This window comes from Peromyscus maniculatus, chromosome X (assembly GCF_049852395.1).
Source record: "Peromyscus maniculatus bairdii isolate BWxNUB_F1_BW_parent chromosome X, HU_Pman_BW_mat_3.1, whole genome shotgun sequence".
Taxonomy (NCBI): domain Eukaryota; kingdom Metazoa; phylum Chordata; class Mammalia; order Rodentia; family Cricetidae; genus Peromyscus; species Peromyscus maniculatus.
Window position 1 is genome coordinate 22,017,871 of NC_134875.1, and position 15,990 is coordinate 22,033,860.

At 39.9% G+C, this 15,990-nt stretch overlaps 1 protein-coding gene across 1 annotated transcript in view; it reads right to left on the reverse strand.

Annotated features, from left to right (window-relative positions):
• Phf6 (PHD finger protein 6) overlaps window positions 1-15,990 on the reverse strand; it is a 42,882-nt gene that overhangs the window by 14,187 nt on the left and 12,705 nt on the right. The window contains exons 4-5 of the mRNA XM_006982288.4: window positions 8,299-8,432; window positions 8,023-8,066 (exon numbers count right to left, since the gene is read on the reverse strand). Coding sequence (XP_006982350.1) covers window positions 8,023-8,066; window positions 8,299-8,432 — 178 coding nt within the window. The remainder of the gene's footprint in view (window positions 1-8,022; window positions 8,067-8,298; window positions 8,433-15,990) is intronic.

Genomic DNA, 15,990 nt, shown 5'->3' on the forward strand with positions numbered 1-15,990 from the left:
CATACATGCATCACATATACACAGAGTTTTAGCAATCATTTTTAATATAACTACTTAGAAGATAATGTATTTGCTATTATTAAAAATGGCATAAAAACAAAATATTGATTTGCCTCGGGGCCAAACTATAAAAGTTTTAGACAAAACCTTCTAATACATTCATTGGTTTTCCATTAGCATGTTACTGATTATAATTCTACAAACTAATTTCTCAATGAGAAATTGTATCAGCTCCTCTTCTCAGATCCAATATCGTAGGATATACATCCATAATGTGGGCGGGGGAGGACAACTCAATTAGTATATCTGAGTACACATAAACTCAAGGATAATACAAGCATTAGATTATAAACCAGTTATACCAATTAGTCCCAGAGAGAAGTTTTGAAAACCATTAGCTTGAAAAATGGTCGCTCAGCAGGTTAAAGTTCTTGGTGCCAAGCCTGATGATCTGAGTTTGATCTCTAGGATCCACATGATGGAAGGAGAGAACTGACTCCCACAAATTGTCCTGTGACCTCCAAATGCACACTGTGGTATGTACAAGGCCCCCAACACACACACACACACACACACACACACACACACACACACACACACACACACACACACACACACATACACACACACACAGAGACACACACAGACACACACACATATGCACACATAAATGTAACAAAACTTTTAAAGTAATTTTAATAGCACCTTTGTACTATTCAGTGTTTTAAATAAGTAATGTGCTGCTTTTCTAATCATAAAAATGAGGATTGTTTTTCCATCACTGATGAGAATATAAGCTAGCACAATTTTTATTCTATTTTACTTTTTTAAAAAAAAGATTTGCTTATTTTTATTTTATGTGTTTCGATGTTTTGTCAGCATGTAATATGTTTACGACCTGTGTGCCTGGTGACCAAGGAAGTCAGAAAAGGGCATCGGATCCCCCAGAACTACAGTTATAAACAGTTATAAGCCACCATGTGGGTGCTAGGAAGAAACTCAGCCTCTCTGCAACAGCCGCATTTCTCCAAACCCCCTTTACATTTTTTTGACACAGGTTTTTACTCTGTAGTCTGGACTGGCCTTGAACTTATGGCATTCCCCCTACCTTGACCTCCTGAGTGCTGCGATTACAGGCTTGAGTGACTGTATCCATTGCCTAAAAATGATCTTAAACAAACCAATTTCCATAATCCTAGTTCCTTGTAGATAATCAAATGTTTAGGGATTATAAACCGTCCTAGTAATGTACTTCTACAAGCACTGACCAGTAGCAATAGTTATATGTTAGAGCTAGTTGTGTTACCAGTACTCACCTTTTAAAGAGATTTATTTTTGTGTTTGTGTATGTGCGCATTCATGCTGCTTTCTGTGGTGATATTTTATTTGTGCTGAAATGCAGTGAAATTTTATCTGCGCTTTAATAAATAAAGCTTGTCTGGAGATCAGAGGAAAAACCAAGCCATTATAAGTAAACACAAAAGTCATGAATGTTTGCACACACCTTTAACCCTATCACTTGGCAGGCAGAGATCTGTCTGGATCTCTGTGAGTTCAAGTCCACATTGGAAACAGCCAGGTGTGGTGGCACACACCTTAAATTCCAATACTAGTTAACCATGGAGGCCTGTACAGACAGACAGGAAGTGACAGAGCTGGGCAGGCAGAGGAACTGATGTAGCTGGATAGAGAACAAATCAGATGGCAGAGCAGCAAGGCATACAGGCATGGGTAGACAGGAAGTAACTCGCATTTGGAAGCTGCAGAGTTGGTAAGGTGAGGTTACCTGTGACTGTTCCTATTCCTCTGATCTCTCTCAGGCTTTAACTCCTATTTCTGGCTCTGTGTTTTTTTATTAATAAGACAGTTTAGAAATTCATCTACAGCTTTATGCAGAGGTCTGAAGAGAATATTGGACCCACAGAAGCTGGAGTTAGAGGAGAAACCACCTCATGTGAGTACTGGGGACTGAACTCTGGTCCTCTTAAAGAGCAGCAAGTGCTCTTAAGCACTGATCCTTTTCTTCAGTGCCACATTTATTCATTTTAAGTTTTTGATGTTGTATCTCTTTTTATTGTATGTGTATGGGTGTTTTGCCTGAATATACATGTCTGTGCACACTGTACATCGTGTCTGCAGAAGCTAGAAGTGTAGGCCCTCTGGAATTGGAGGTATAGACTGTTGTTAGTTGCCATGTGGGTGCTGGGAAGCAGACCAAGGTCCTCTGTAAGAGTATCTACATCTCTGAATTGCTGCGCCATCTCTCTGGCCCTGGACTTAGTGTTTTTAAAATGCTGCTTTTAAGAGGGCCCAAGAGGTGGCTCAGGCTCAGTGGGTACAGTTGCTTGTCGCCAAGCCTGACCATCTGAGTTTAGTCCCTGCATGTACACACATACTCATGCATGCGCAAACACAGACAAAAAATAAAGAAATGTACAAATGAACAAAAATCAAATAATTTAAAAAATTTAGAGGATCCTGGATGGTGGTGCACATCTTTAATCCCAGCAAAGGCAGGTGGATTTATGTGAGTCCAAGGCCAGCCTGGTCTACAAAGCAAGTTACAGGACATCCAGAGCTGTTACAGAGAAACCCAGTCTCAAAAATATCAAAAATAAAAAAAAAAATTAAAGGAATAAACAATATAACTCCTATCTAGACACACACAGGAAAAACATGTAAAGATGTAGTGCTTAGCTAAGCATGGTGGCATATGTCCATAGTCTTAGCATTCAGGCTGAAAGCAGCAGGATCTTGAGCCGGAGGCCAACATGGGCTGCTACATCATAAGACCCTGTTTCAAAACAGCACTACTGGACAAATTACATAGGATTTGATTCTGTTCATTCTTGCCCATGTTTTACGGCACAAACTTCTCACTAAGACTAGAAAAGAATGACAGGAGTTTAAGAACACTCTTCAGTACCGTACACAGCTACCACGGTAGATGATGCAAAGGAGGCCCATCAAGGACAATTCTACTAGTGTTATCCAGTCACTGGCTCTCTACTGCTCTGTAAAAAGCCGGGTATCTTTCCATCTGCACCACTAGCTAAGCCAAACTTCTCAAGCTTGGTCTTGTTAAAAGACAGTCCTTTTTGGAAAGTCAGTGTAAGGTTTAAGAGTAGACACTTGTAATAAACTCCTAGATGTTGCTCATCCTGCTGATCTCTAGACTGCACTCTGAGTAGAAAGGATCTATGACCCTCACTTCCTCTCCCAGCTGCTAACAACTACCAACTCCTGATCATGTCACCTCACACAGCAGGCTTTCTTCAGCACACAGCTCTGTTCTGTTCCACTGTCCTCATTCTGGCCAACAAACACCCTGCCACTCAGTTCCCTTACCTTCAATGATGTCCTCCATCAAGCACCCAATTCCCAAAGTCACACCCAGAAACATCACTATTACCTAAAATACTTCTACCTCTGAAATTCCTTTATGTAACTTTTAGAAATACATGTTTGTGCTGTGGGATAATACTTTTGTACATTGGTTTAATAAAACACTGATTGGCCAGTAGCCAGGCAGGAAGTATAGGTGGCATAAGCAGACAAGGAGAATTCTGGGAAGAGGAAGGCTGAGGAAGAGATGCCAGCCTACTGTCCAGGGAGCAGCATATAATGGCACACAGGTAAAGCCAGGGGACATGTGGCAACATATAGATTAACAGAAATGTGTGGTGATATTTTATTTGTATATTAATAAATAAAGTTTGCCTGGAGATCAGAGGTCATAGCCATAAACAGAAGTCAGGCAGTGGTAGCACACGCCCTTAATCTTAATCTGATCACATGGCAGGCAGAGTCTCTGTGTGGTTAAGGACACAGCCAGCATTGGTGACCCATGCCTTTAATCCCAGTACCAACCACAGAGACCCGGAGGTCTGTATAGACAGGCAGTAACAAGGAAGTGAGGTGGCTGGGCTTAGAGCCAATGAGAAGGCAGAACAGGAAGGCAATAAAGGCGCAGGTTGGAGAGGAAGAGGTTCTCCTGAGAAGCTACGGCAAGATGGGAAGCTAAGGTTAGTTGGCGGCTATTGCTCTGATCTCTATGGCTTACACCTCTATATTTGGCTCTGTGTTTCTTATTTAATAAGATTGTTTAGAAATTCATCTACAGAAATGGGCTGAGTTTAAGTGTAAGAGCTAGTCAGTAGTTAGCCTAAGCTAAAGGCTGAGCAGTTTTAATTCATATAAGCCTCAGTGTGATTACTTGGGTCTGAGCAGCTGCAGACCAGGCGGGACACAGGAAAACTTCCAGCTGCATGTTTGCTTTCCCAGCACCCATATAATGGCTTGCAACAATCCGAATTCCAGTTCCAGGGGATCCAGAGCTGCCTTCTGGCCTTCTCCATGGACACTGGGCATGCATGTAGTGCACACACATACACACAGGTACATAAAATAAAAATACATCTAAAAAAGACTGACTATAAGATTATGGCTCGAGTTCCAGAATGTAAGTATAAACATACACTATATAACAAGGAAACAAAAGGGCCTGATATTCTATAGAAGTACACCATGAACTCAAAAATTCAAGCCAATTGGAAGTTGTTCATAAAGTATGAAATAGAATCAAAACTCTTGCCAGGTGGTGGTGGTGCCCGCCTTTAATTCTAGCACTCAGGAGGCAGAGGCAGGCAGAATTCTATGAGTTTGAGGCCAGCCAGGTCTACAGAACAAGTTCCAGGCTAGGCTCCAAAGTATACACACACACACACACACACAAAACCCTGTCTTGAAAAAAACCAAAAAACTCTCTCACTCAGCAAAAGGAACTCAAAATCATTTTAGTTGGGTCTTTGGGAGTAAGGGCACTTGCTGCTAAGGCTAAAGACATGAGTTCAATCCTGGGTTACATATGGTAGAAGGAAAAAACCAACTCCTACAAGTTGGTTTCTGTCACACTCACACACACACACACACACACACACACACACACACACACACACACACTAAATAAATGTAAAAAAAACACCCAACTTTTAATTACCCTTCTTTATACAGTCTGCACTATAGTGGCTTTTCTCTACCACTAGATGGTACTATTGGCTTTAGAAGGCAGAAAATAAAATGGGAGCCAGCTATGTTAATCAGTATATATTAATCATTTTTAAGTATCTCAAGTATCCTGTCCCAGTGTATTCATATGCTTGTACTAATCAGATCGTGAATCTTAATCCTCAGCTCTTAACATAGACAGCTACTCTAATCATAAAAGGGCACTGCATAAATACACTGTTAAAATCTGAAGGAACAGAATAATAGGAAAGCTTCCTTACAATGGTTCCTTCTTCCTTTTTCATATGTTTGGGATAAAACCCAGAGCGTCATGCATGCCAAGCAAGCCACCTACTACTGAGCTACACTGCCAGTCCCTACTTATAACCCTTCACAAAAGATTTTTGATTCAGTTCTAGAACCGAGTGAAGAAAATTAGAAAAATAGTTGTATGGGATTTTCAATCACACTCTATCACCTCAAAAGTATTTTGTTCTTATTGTTTACCCAGTCAATTTCCAATGAGGCCACAAGAGGGCACTAGATCCCCCAGAGTTGGAGTCACAGGCAGATGTGAGGTGCCTGATGTGGACACTAGAAACCAAACTTTAGTCCTCTAGAATAGCACCAAATGCTCTTACCCTCCAAGCCATCTATCCAGCCCTACACTCTCCATTAAAAAAAAAAAAAAAGCATAGAAAGTTTTTTAAAAATTCATTTATTTTTATTTATGGATATGTATGTGCCTGCTTATCTATATTCAATGTTGAATTTATATTTAACTATTTTAATTGTATGTATTTGTAGAATATAGCATAATAACTCAATACACGGATACAATGTGTGATGACCAAATCATAGTTACCATGTATATCTAGTAAATCATTTGTTCCAAAAATTTTAATTAACATTAAGCATGATGCATATTTCAATGCATGTATATGATGACTGTATTTTTAACCAACAATTTAAAGTATTTGTATTAATGTGGACTTCAGATGTGAAAACAGTATGGTTTTCTACTATGAAAGCAAAGTAGCTGGACCGTGGTGGCACACGCCTTTAATCCCAGCACTTGGGAGGCAGAGGCAGGTGGATCTCTGTGAGTTTGAGGTCAGCCTGGTCTACAACACCCCCGCCCCCCAAAAGAAAGCAAAGTATAAGAGATCAGAAAGGGCAACTGGTTTTAATATTTATTACCAGTAATTAGGTAAGTAGATTTTCTAAAGACTTATTTTTATTATTTGTGTGTGTGTGTGTGTGTGTGTGTGTGTGTGTGTGTGTGTGTGTGTGTGTGTGATGTGTGTGGTTAGGTGTACATGAGTGGCCAGAGGCATCAGACCCTAGGAGCTGCCCAGCATGGCAGTTGGGAATCCATCTCAGATCCTTTTCAAGAAGGCTTTATATCTCTCCAGTCCCTAGCTAAATCTTTAAAGATCAACTTCCAAAGCCCAGCTTGGTGGCACACACCTTTAATCCCAGCACTTTGGGGAGGCATGGGCAGGCAGATCTGGCTACATAAGAGGGACACCCTGTCTCAAAAGGATCAGCTTCTTAAAATATCAGTATTTGATCCATTTTAATTTTGAACAGAACGGTCTTAGCAGCTAACACAAAATTTAAAGATTGAGTTCAAGCTAAATGAAAACATGAGTTAATCTGAGATCGAATCTAATCCATTTTATACTGCTAGTAAATGTATCAAAACCATCTGTTTGAAAAGGTCTGACCAAGGGCTGGAGAGATGGCTCAACAGTTAAGATCACTGGCTGCGCTTCCAGAGGACCTAGTTTTGGTTCCCAGCACCCACATGGCAGCTCACAAGAGTCTGTAACTCCAGTTCCAGAACATTCGATACCCTCTTCTAGCCTCCATGGGCATCAGACATGCTCATGGTGTACAGATATACTTACATGCAAAACACCCACACACTTAAAATAAAATAGAAAAAGAAAAAAAAAAGTTTGAACCCAGTCAGAATCCAACTTGGGAACTTCCCCATATCTTTTAAAGACCAAATGCAAATTGGCTAACAATATATAAACATGACTAAACTAGATTTGTAAATTTAAGAGGAAACAAAATGACAAGTTTCTATTTTTAATTTACTTATAAAGATGTCTACTTTCTTCTGGAAAAAAGCATAGTAAATCTCCACTTATTTCTCAGTGAGGGACGTGTTTTTAAATCCCAGTCAAAGCCAGGCGGCGGTGGTGGCACACGCCTTTAATCCCAGCACTGGGAGGCAGAGGCAGGCGGATCTCTGTGAGTTCGAGGCCAGCCTGGTCTACAAAGCGAGTTCCAGGAAAGGTGCAAAGCTACACAGAGAAACCCTGTTTCGAAAAACCAAAATTAATTAATTAATTAATTAATTGATTGATTGATTAATTAAATCCCAGTCAATACACAAAATCATGAATAATTCTAAATGTGTTTTTTCCTTATACATACCTACTTATGATAAAGTCTGACTTATAAGTTGGACACAGTAAGGCATTAACAACAATAACTATAAATAAAACAAATATATTGTAATCAAAAGTAATTTAAAACTTGTTTATTTTTGGAAATTTCCACCTAATATTTCTGGATCATGACAAACCAGAAGTAACTGAAACCAAGGAAAGCAAAATCATGAATAAGGCTACCAGAATGTGTTGAAATTTTCTCAGAATGTATGCTGGTCCAAAATACCTTAGTATTCCTAAATTCATATTGTCTATAATAGCTAATAGAAGCAAGAATCTCAATTATCACCCTTATAAAAACATGACACCTCTACCATTGTTTCTTCCTAATGTGACATAAGTTTTAAATATGTAATTTATAAGACCTCTGTGGTAAGAGTTTTCTTTTAAAAATTGCTCTTATTTCCATTGGTTTGTTCTAAAGATTTCCTGAATTATAAAAATACCTAATAGTAAGACTGATCTTAAGGAAAACCTTAATAGAAGATTATTCACTCATTCTATTCAAATTTCTTCTTGAAACATGAAACTGGCTAATGAGACATACCTTCAGAGTTATGTGCAGTTTTCTTGTGTTTTCGACAATAAACCCTGAGGGGGAAAAGTACAAAATTACGAACTAAATTAAATTCATTTTTCAAATGACAAAAATGAGCAGCACAGTCCACCCCATTCATAAACTGCTACACTTCCTAAATCATTTAACTATTATACATCAAAACAGCCTTTATAGTGACAATGAAATGCTTTGAATGAGGAAGAAACTATAAAAGCCTGAAGGAAGGTATGATTGCTTTAAAACAAAGCAAAATGAAACAGTTACATGTAAATGCCTTGTGAAGGTTTCTCTCGGATCTGAGCTTTATCATGCAATGCACAGTGGTAGTGGTATGTCCTGTGGCAGGTTTTCACATCACAGCCAATTGTTGCTCCAGGACAATGGCACAAAGAACACATCTAAAGAAAAACAACAAAACAATATTCAAATGTGAGCTGCTAATAGTGTCACAAACAGGTTAGGGGCATTCCAATTTCTGTCAGGAAAAAGAAACTGGTTATTGGAAAAAAATCTAATTCATGTTATTTTTCTTATTTTGTCTCCTAAAAATAATTTAAATAAAATTATTCTGGTGGTACTTTTTCACTAACAAAAAATATAGGGTGTTATAAATGTCTGTTATTTTTCTATGGCCAAGAGAACATCTGAAATACTGTAAATCATGAATCTGAGCTATATATAAATATCAGTATAAAAAAGATAAACTTCTTTTGCAATCCAGAACTTGCTGGATACAATTAGTTAGGAAAAGTATCTCATGGGAATTTTTTTCCTTCAAACTCCACTTAAATCAGCAAAAGAGCTAATGATATAGCTCAGTGATAACACTGTTTCCCTAGTCACAAAACCTACCACCAGTCCCTAGTACCACCACCAAAACCAATTTTTAAATCAGATTTAAATGAAGAGTTAATGAAGATTAAGAAATATTTAAATGAAAATCTTTGAGAAAAACTCCCCTATACTACTTGGGAACCTGGTAAAATCAATTGGAAGTTAGGCCAGTAGAAAGGATAAAAGAATTATAAAGTAGTTTTAATACCTTGAGCTAAGGATATTTTGTGATAACTAATTGATTATACTGTGAAAATAGGCCTGCCTGCTTCAATTTAATCTTACTTACCTTCTGCATTATGAATTCAAGCCAACAGAAAGAAGAAAAGATTCTTTCAACTCGATATATCTTACATTCTGAACTTATTAGATAGTAATTAACTAGCTCATGCTCTATATTTAGAAAGCAATTCTTTTTTGGAAGTACATAACAATCATTATTAATGGTTTTGTTTCACAAAACACAGTGTACTGTACCCAGTGGACTTTTAATGTGCCATCTCCTAAGCTATAAATGCCATATCAAAGTGAATCACCGTAAGGGAAAAACAAAACCTTTACTTTGTTTCCTGGTTGCCAGATACCTTAGTCTAAACTCTGATCTCAGTACTCAGAAGACCAAGGCACAAGATGGAGTTGCAGGCCAGCCTGGGCTACATTTACTGGGACTCTGTCTCCAAAAGCCAAACCCAAGATGAATCAAACAAAAAACAAACAAGCAACACTTATGATCCTAACATTTGGACTACTTGGTCCCTAAGCAATGCTGATATACTAAGAGGTAAATTCCAGTAAAATTTCTCACATTTCTCTAAGGAAATCAAACACTTAAACTCATTCATGCTACCATTTTAGAAAATACTCATGTGAGTCAAAAATAAATACTCTCAATGTAGGTACTTCCCAGAAAACACAAGGGCCACTATCCACTATTAATACACAAGAAATAACCCACTTCTTCAAATGAGTACCGAAACGCCAAGTGATTACCATAAAAAGAAACCCTGTGCTAATGGGGTATAGCCAGCGCACAGAGCATTTGCTCGGCATGTGTGAGGCCCTAGGTTCAACCTCCACCTCCAGCACCACAAAATGAAGGACTGGAAATACTGCCTCTACCAAGTTTATATCCCTGTCCTAGTAATTGCACTTCTACATATTTACTGAAAATACTATCAGGCATAAACAATGTATGTTCAAGCACATTCACTGCAGAATTGTTTTGAATAGTCTCAATTATAAGACAACAATGGAAACATGTTTAAATAAATTATGTGTCTCAGCAGCTGTTGTTTTTGCTCATTAGCACTTAAAAAATTAAAGTTAATAAAGCAGTATGTAAAAATAATAAAATAAATAGATAAATAAATTACATTACATCCATATGAAGGAATATTCTATTGCTGCTCCCTGGGACTTTTTTTTTTGTTTTCCAGAGAGCATCTCATGTTGTAGCCTAAGATGGACTCAGATTTGTGATCTAAAGCCTCAAACTACCAAGTGCTGTAATGATAGGCATGTCCAGCATACCCAGCTTCAACGTAATGGGTCTATAGATGTTTAGTGAAAAACCAATAAGGGATATGAAACTATGTTAATTTCGATCTCAATTATATTTCTAGTATATAGTCTTTGAAAAAGGGGAGAGTCGGGCAGTGGTGGCACATGCCTTTAATCCCAGCACTCGGGAGGCAGAGGCAGGTGGATCTCTGTGAGTTCGAGGCCAGCCTGGTCTACAGAGCGAGATCCAGAAAAGAGGCAAAGCTACACAGAGAACCCCTGTCTCAAAACAAAACAAAACAAAACAAAAAAACAAAAAAAAAAGAAAAAAACAAAAAAAAAGAAAAGAAAAGAAAGAAAAAAGAAAATGGGCGGAAGCCAGGCGGTGATGGAACACACCTTTAATCCTAGCACTTGGGAGGCAGAGGCAGATGGATCTCTGTGAGTTTGAGGCCAGCCTGGTCTACATAACAAGTTCCAGGATAGCCAGAGCTACTACACAAAGAAACCTTGTCTCAAAAATACAAAGAGGGCGGAGTCACCGGAGAGACTCGGAAAATGACTGACTAGCTTGCTAGCTGCTCGGAGCCTGCAGGGCGTCCAGTTTGCCGCAGGAGCCAAGGCCCCAGGGCCGTCGGATTAAAACAAGCACCGCCCTAGATAGGCGGTGCTCAGCAGAGCGCTGCGGAGGTTTGCTTTTCAGGCTGGTGTTGGGCAGCCTGAAAAGCAGAAGCTTCCGCGGGTTCTGGTTCTGGCGCAAGCTGGACCGAATGGCCCAAAGGCAGCCAGACGGCCGTGCCTGTTTGGGAGATTTGGTTTTGTATGCTGTATCTTTGAGATATCTCACAGTGCAGTGCTGCAGTTGATGAGAACTCAGTAAATCAGTTCAACTGGGAAAAAAAATACAAAAAGAAAAGAGGGTAAAAGTAAACATAGCAAAAAGCTGGTTTGCTATTTTGGAAGTCTCTTAATTCTCTGTATTTTCTGATTTTCCTATAGTATTCCAAGTATTTTGTTGTGCAAAAAGTTATTTTTTAAAAGTATCAGGAATAGTGTACCCAATGCATTCAGTGCTTGTCTCTCAGCTGAGAATGCAAAGGAAACCAAAATATGGCAGTATTGGGGAGGGGGGCTATAAGTTCAGATATGACCAAAGTAAGTAGTGTAAGCTGCTATGGTAACAGAGACCAACTTCATAAATAACCAACTACAGCAACATAGGAAGATCACGTTTTTAAAGCAACCAAAGCCTATTTTGTTGTCAGTTCCATTCAATGAAGAATAGTGACAAAATATCAACAAAAATATTTTAGAGTAGAAAATACTTGTCAAGATAAGGAATAGAATTTCTTTGGAGTTCTGGATTTTGGGGGAGAGTGTATTTATTTAATACTTTAAAAAATTATTTTTCCATATTTTTTATGTGTATGGGTGTTTGTGTGCCCATGGAGGCCAGAAGAGGAAAGGCATTGGATCCCTTGGAACTAGAATTACACATAGTTGTGAGCCACCATGTGGATGCTGGGAATTGAATGTGGGTCGGCTGGAAGAGCAGACAGTGTTCTTAACCACTGAGCCATCTCTCCATCCATTGTTTTACTTTTGAGATAAGGTAGGCAGCACAGTCTAGCCTTCATCTGGCAACTCTCCTGTGCCAGCTTGGCAAACGCCAGGATTTTAGGCATGCACTCGTATGCCTCTCACTGTTTGCCCAACACCTGCAACAATTCTTTTCCCTCAACTCCTACGGGACAGGGTACATAGCAGCTTCATCTTAGTTCTTACAACTGTGCTCCCTATTTGGCTATTGTTTTTATAAATGAATAGAGTTTACCTTCTATAATATTTGTTTGTAACACTGAGAAGGACGCTAGGCCTTTGTACATGGTAGGCAAGCACTCTCCCACTGAAAACTAAGAGAGTGCTCAATAAATTTGTTGATTTTGTTAATTGTGTTAATTTAATTCTGTTATTGAAGATTGGAATAGCTTACACACACATACAACTTAAAAATTGAAGACTACCTATTTATCTTCAGGTGCTTCTAAAAATGATGAACTGGATGTAGGCATATACCTTTAATAGCACAACTCTGGAAACTGAGGCAATTTCAAGTTTGATGGCAACTTGAGTTCAGGACTTACTCAGAAACCAACAGTGGCTAGAGAGCTGGTTCCCTGGAGAAGAGCACTTGCTGCTCTTGCTGAATGTGGGTTCACTTCTCAGGACCCACATAATGCGTCACAACAATCTGTAACCTGGCTTCCAGGAGATCCGACACTCCCTTCTGACCTATCAGGACACTGCGCAACACGTGCACAACACTCACACACATTAAAACAAACAACCACACACACACACAACCACACACACACCGACACACACACATACAATAACTTACAAACTGCATGATCCGGAACTAGAAAAAGTGAAATTGAGGACAATTCAGTTGAAAGAACACAGAATGTAGGGAGGAACAGATCAGCCCTTCTAGAAACAAGAATGAGAGCTTAGAAATAAACATCATAATTAAAGAAGCTAGGAAAGATAGGTAGGTAAAACCGTTTCTGAAATGCTATGGCAAACAGAAACAAAAAAGGAAGGCTTTTCTTAAAAAAAAATTAGGAAGAGAGAGCTACTGTCTTTTGGGGGACTTGGCTGCTGACAGGTTTCCCCATAGCCCGGCGGCTGTCCTCACACACATGCGCATACGGGCAGCGATAATAGGACTCCAGGGGGTTAGTAATAACAAAAGAAAAAAGACATGAAGTTAGCAGGGTGGCAAGGTGAGGGACATTAAGAGGAGTTGAGGTCACTGGATATGATACAAATAAATTTCCTAAATGTACAAAATGTTGAAAGACTAAAGAAAAATTAATTTTAAAAAAGGATGGGCATGGTGGCACATACCTTTAATCTCAGCACCAGGGAGGGAGAGTAGAAGCAGGGGCAGGCAGCTGTCTGTGGGTTCTAAGCCAGCTAGCGCTACAAAGTGAGACCGGGTCTCAAAACACAGACCAAGCCACCCCGCCCTCACCACCATCACCACCACAGCAAGGTATGTCAGACGGACCTAGCACCAGTGGTACCCAGTATCCGCCTTTACAGAAGACATTTGCTCTGCAATCTGCCAGTCTTTCCTCGATTTGTCCTCCAGAAGAAGACTGTCAGCTGCCATTGTCATCACGCTCTCACTGTATCCCTGGCACCTTCAAATGTGGGAAATGAAAACTAATGTGACAGGAACATGTTTTTCAAGAACAATGGTGTCCTTTCCCTGCCAAACAAGGGGCTGACCTACCAAGTATTCTCTTGAGAGCTAATTTTCTTTCCTCCAATGAATGCATAGGTCTAAATGTTAATTCTCAGCTTCCTCTGCTTGTATCCCATTCCACGTTCTTGTTTTGAAAAGGCAAACACATTGTCACTGCTTTTCTTTTACCCCCCTCTTCAGCTTGCTCCTACCTAGAAGACCCGATAACCCTCACTTCTGAATCTCCAAGTGCAAAGTTGGAGAGTCTGGAAAATGAGGTCCTGTCCTGTCCTAGGTCATGGCACACATCCACAGTATGGTCAGAAGCCGTGCGAATGAACGGCCAGAAGTTCTGCCATGCTAACGGAGGTTAAGCTGTACCACAGAAACAAGTCTCGAGGAGCTGACCCGAAGACAAAAGAGGAAGCAAGCCATGCATGAGAGGACACACAAAGAACTGAGAGGACTAAGACTTCACTGGACAGCCGAGCATACCTGCGCTTCAGTCAACTGAACAAGACCGAGAATGAAAGAGGTCTCCACGAAGTCTTAAGGATCAAAAGGAAAAATACTGTTTTCTCAGTAGCTGTGAGGAGGAAAATGAAAATGAGCTTGCCAACTTCATGGACAGGCACAAAAAGAAAGTGTGTGTGGCAAAGCTAGAATCCAGCGGCTAGAGGAACACTGAGCACAGCTCCCCAGAGCTCAGCTCTAGCAGAGGAACTCCCGGCATAGACACATTCACAGCAGAGCAACACTGTTACCAGCGGTGGAGACACTCGCTTCAGAAAACGGCTTTGAATAACAAAATGCAAAAGAAGATGTCAAAAGAAGCCAGGCTCCTGAGCCTGTAAGGCAAAGACAAAAATTGTCAAAAGCACCTAAAGAAAGGGACGCCCTAGCTAGGGTATTTTCACAAGAGACAAGCTCACCTTACAGTGGTCTGGCTCCTTCTTTTGGCTGTAATAACACCATCTCTCATAAAAACCAGAAAGCAGGACAGTACAGTTGGGGCAAATAGTCAGAAATGCCTCAATACTGTTGTGTATCTCCAGGACCACAGTTTAGAATACCACCTCACATATCCAACACAGACAAGAGGACCCTCGGGCTTACCTAGTTAGCCGACAGTGACCAAAGCACTTGTTAAATTTTGTTTTAAGAATGCCACTGCTGGGGGGGGGGGGTGCAGCATGAACTCAAAACTGTTTCTATGTGATCTTATAGCTATACTCCTGGTTTCAAAACCAGTGGTTTTGAAGATCACACATTAAAAACTTGCTTAGAAGATCTAAAGAGAAGCTAAAAACCATCAATAAAATCTGAAGCCAGGCGGTGGTGTCGCACACCTTTAATCCCAGCACTCGGGAGGCAGAGGCAGGCGGATCTTTTTGAGTTCAAGGCCAGCGTGGTCTACAGAGCGAGATCCAGGAAAGGCGCAAAGCTACACAGAGAAACCCTGTCTTGAAAAAACAAAAACAAAAAAAATCTGAACACTGTCAAATCCTTGAAAAACGGCAAGTTGCTTACAAGACAGATTTGGACGTTAAATTCCAGGTGCCTCTAACACATAGGGCCAATGAAGAACCCTTGTTCCGTTTTGACCGGAGGACAGACTAATGGAAACCAGAGGACAATAAACTCAGTCTGTGAAGCTCTTGCCTAACCTAACCCCCTGACCTTATGCTGAGGACTCACATATTCCAACTCTATCCAATTACCCGAATCATGTCGGATAAGAAAAACAGATTCTCATGTGAGCATTTAAAGTTTGTTTTCTCCCTTTGTTCAACTGAAAATTTCAGACATTTGGTAAGTGCAGACCTTTTCATTTAGATTCTTCCCAGCTATGGGTCTTTGCAGCTGAGAATCCTGTGAACTGCCAGGCTGCTTGCTATATTTAATCTGTGAAGAATGCCAAAAACATAGCCACACTCAAGTACGCACCAAGACAGTCCCCTAAAACACAGAGAAATTATTTGCCATTACTGCTCAGTTGTTTTTGCAGTTCTGAGGATAGAACCCAGCCAGGGCCTTGAATATGCTGCACGAACAACCTACCACTGAGCCACACCTCCTCAAGCTCTGGTTTGATATTATTGGTTTTGGTTCTCCTCCATTAGCAAACACAAATGAGATTTTTATGGCATAAAGTTAGTGTTCCCAATTATAAAACATACTAAATGAAGGCAAAGAAAAGGACTGCATTTAAATAAAAGCATTTCCATAATAGCCAAAGACACAGTTTTCTCCATCACTGCTTATTTTACTTAATCACCCCAAATGCAAAATTCACTTTAATATAAATTTCTGGTAAAATATCTACAGACATTAAAATTAACCTCCATGCTATAATTGGCTTTTTAAAA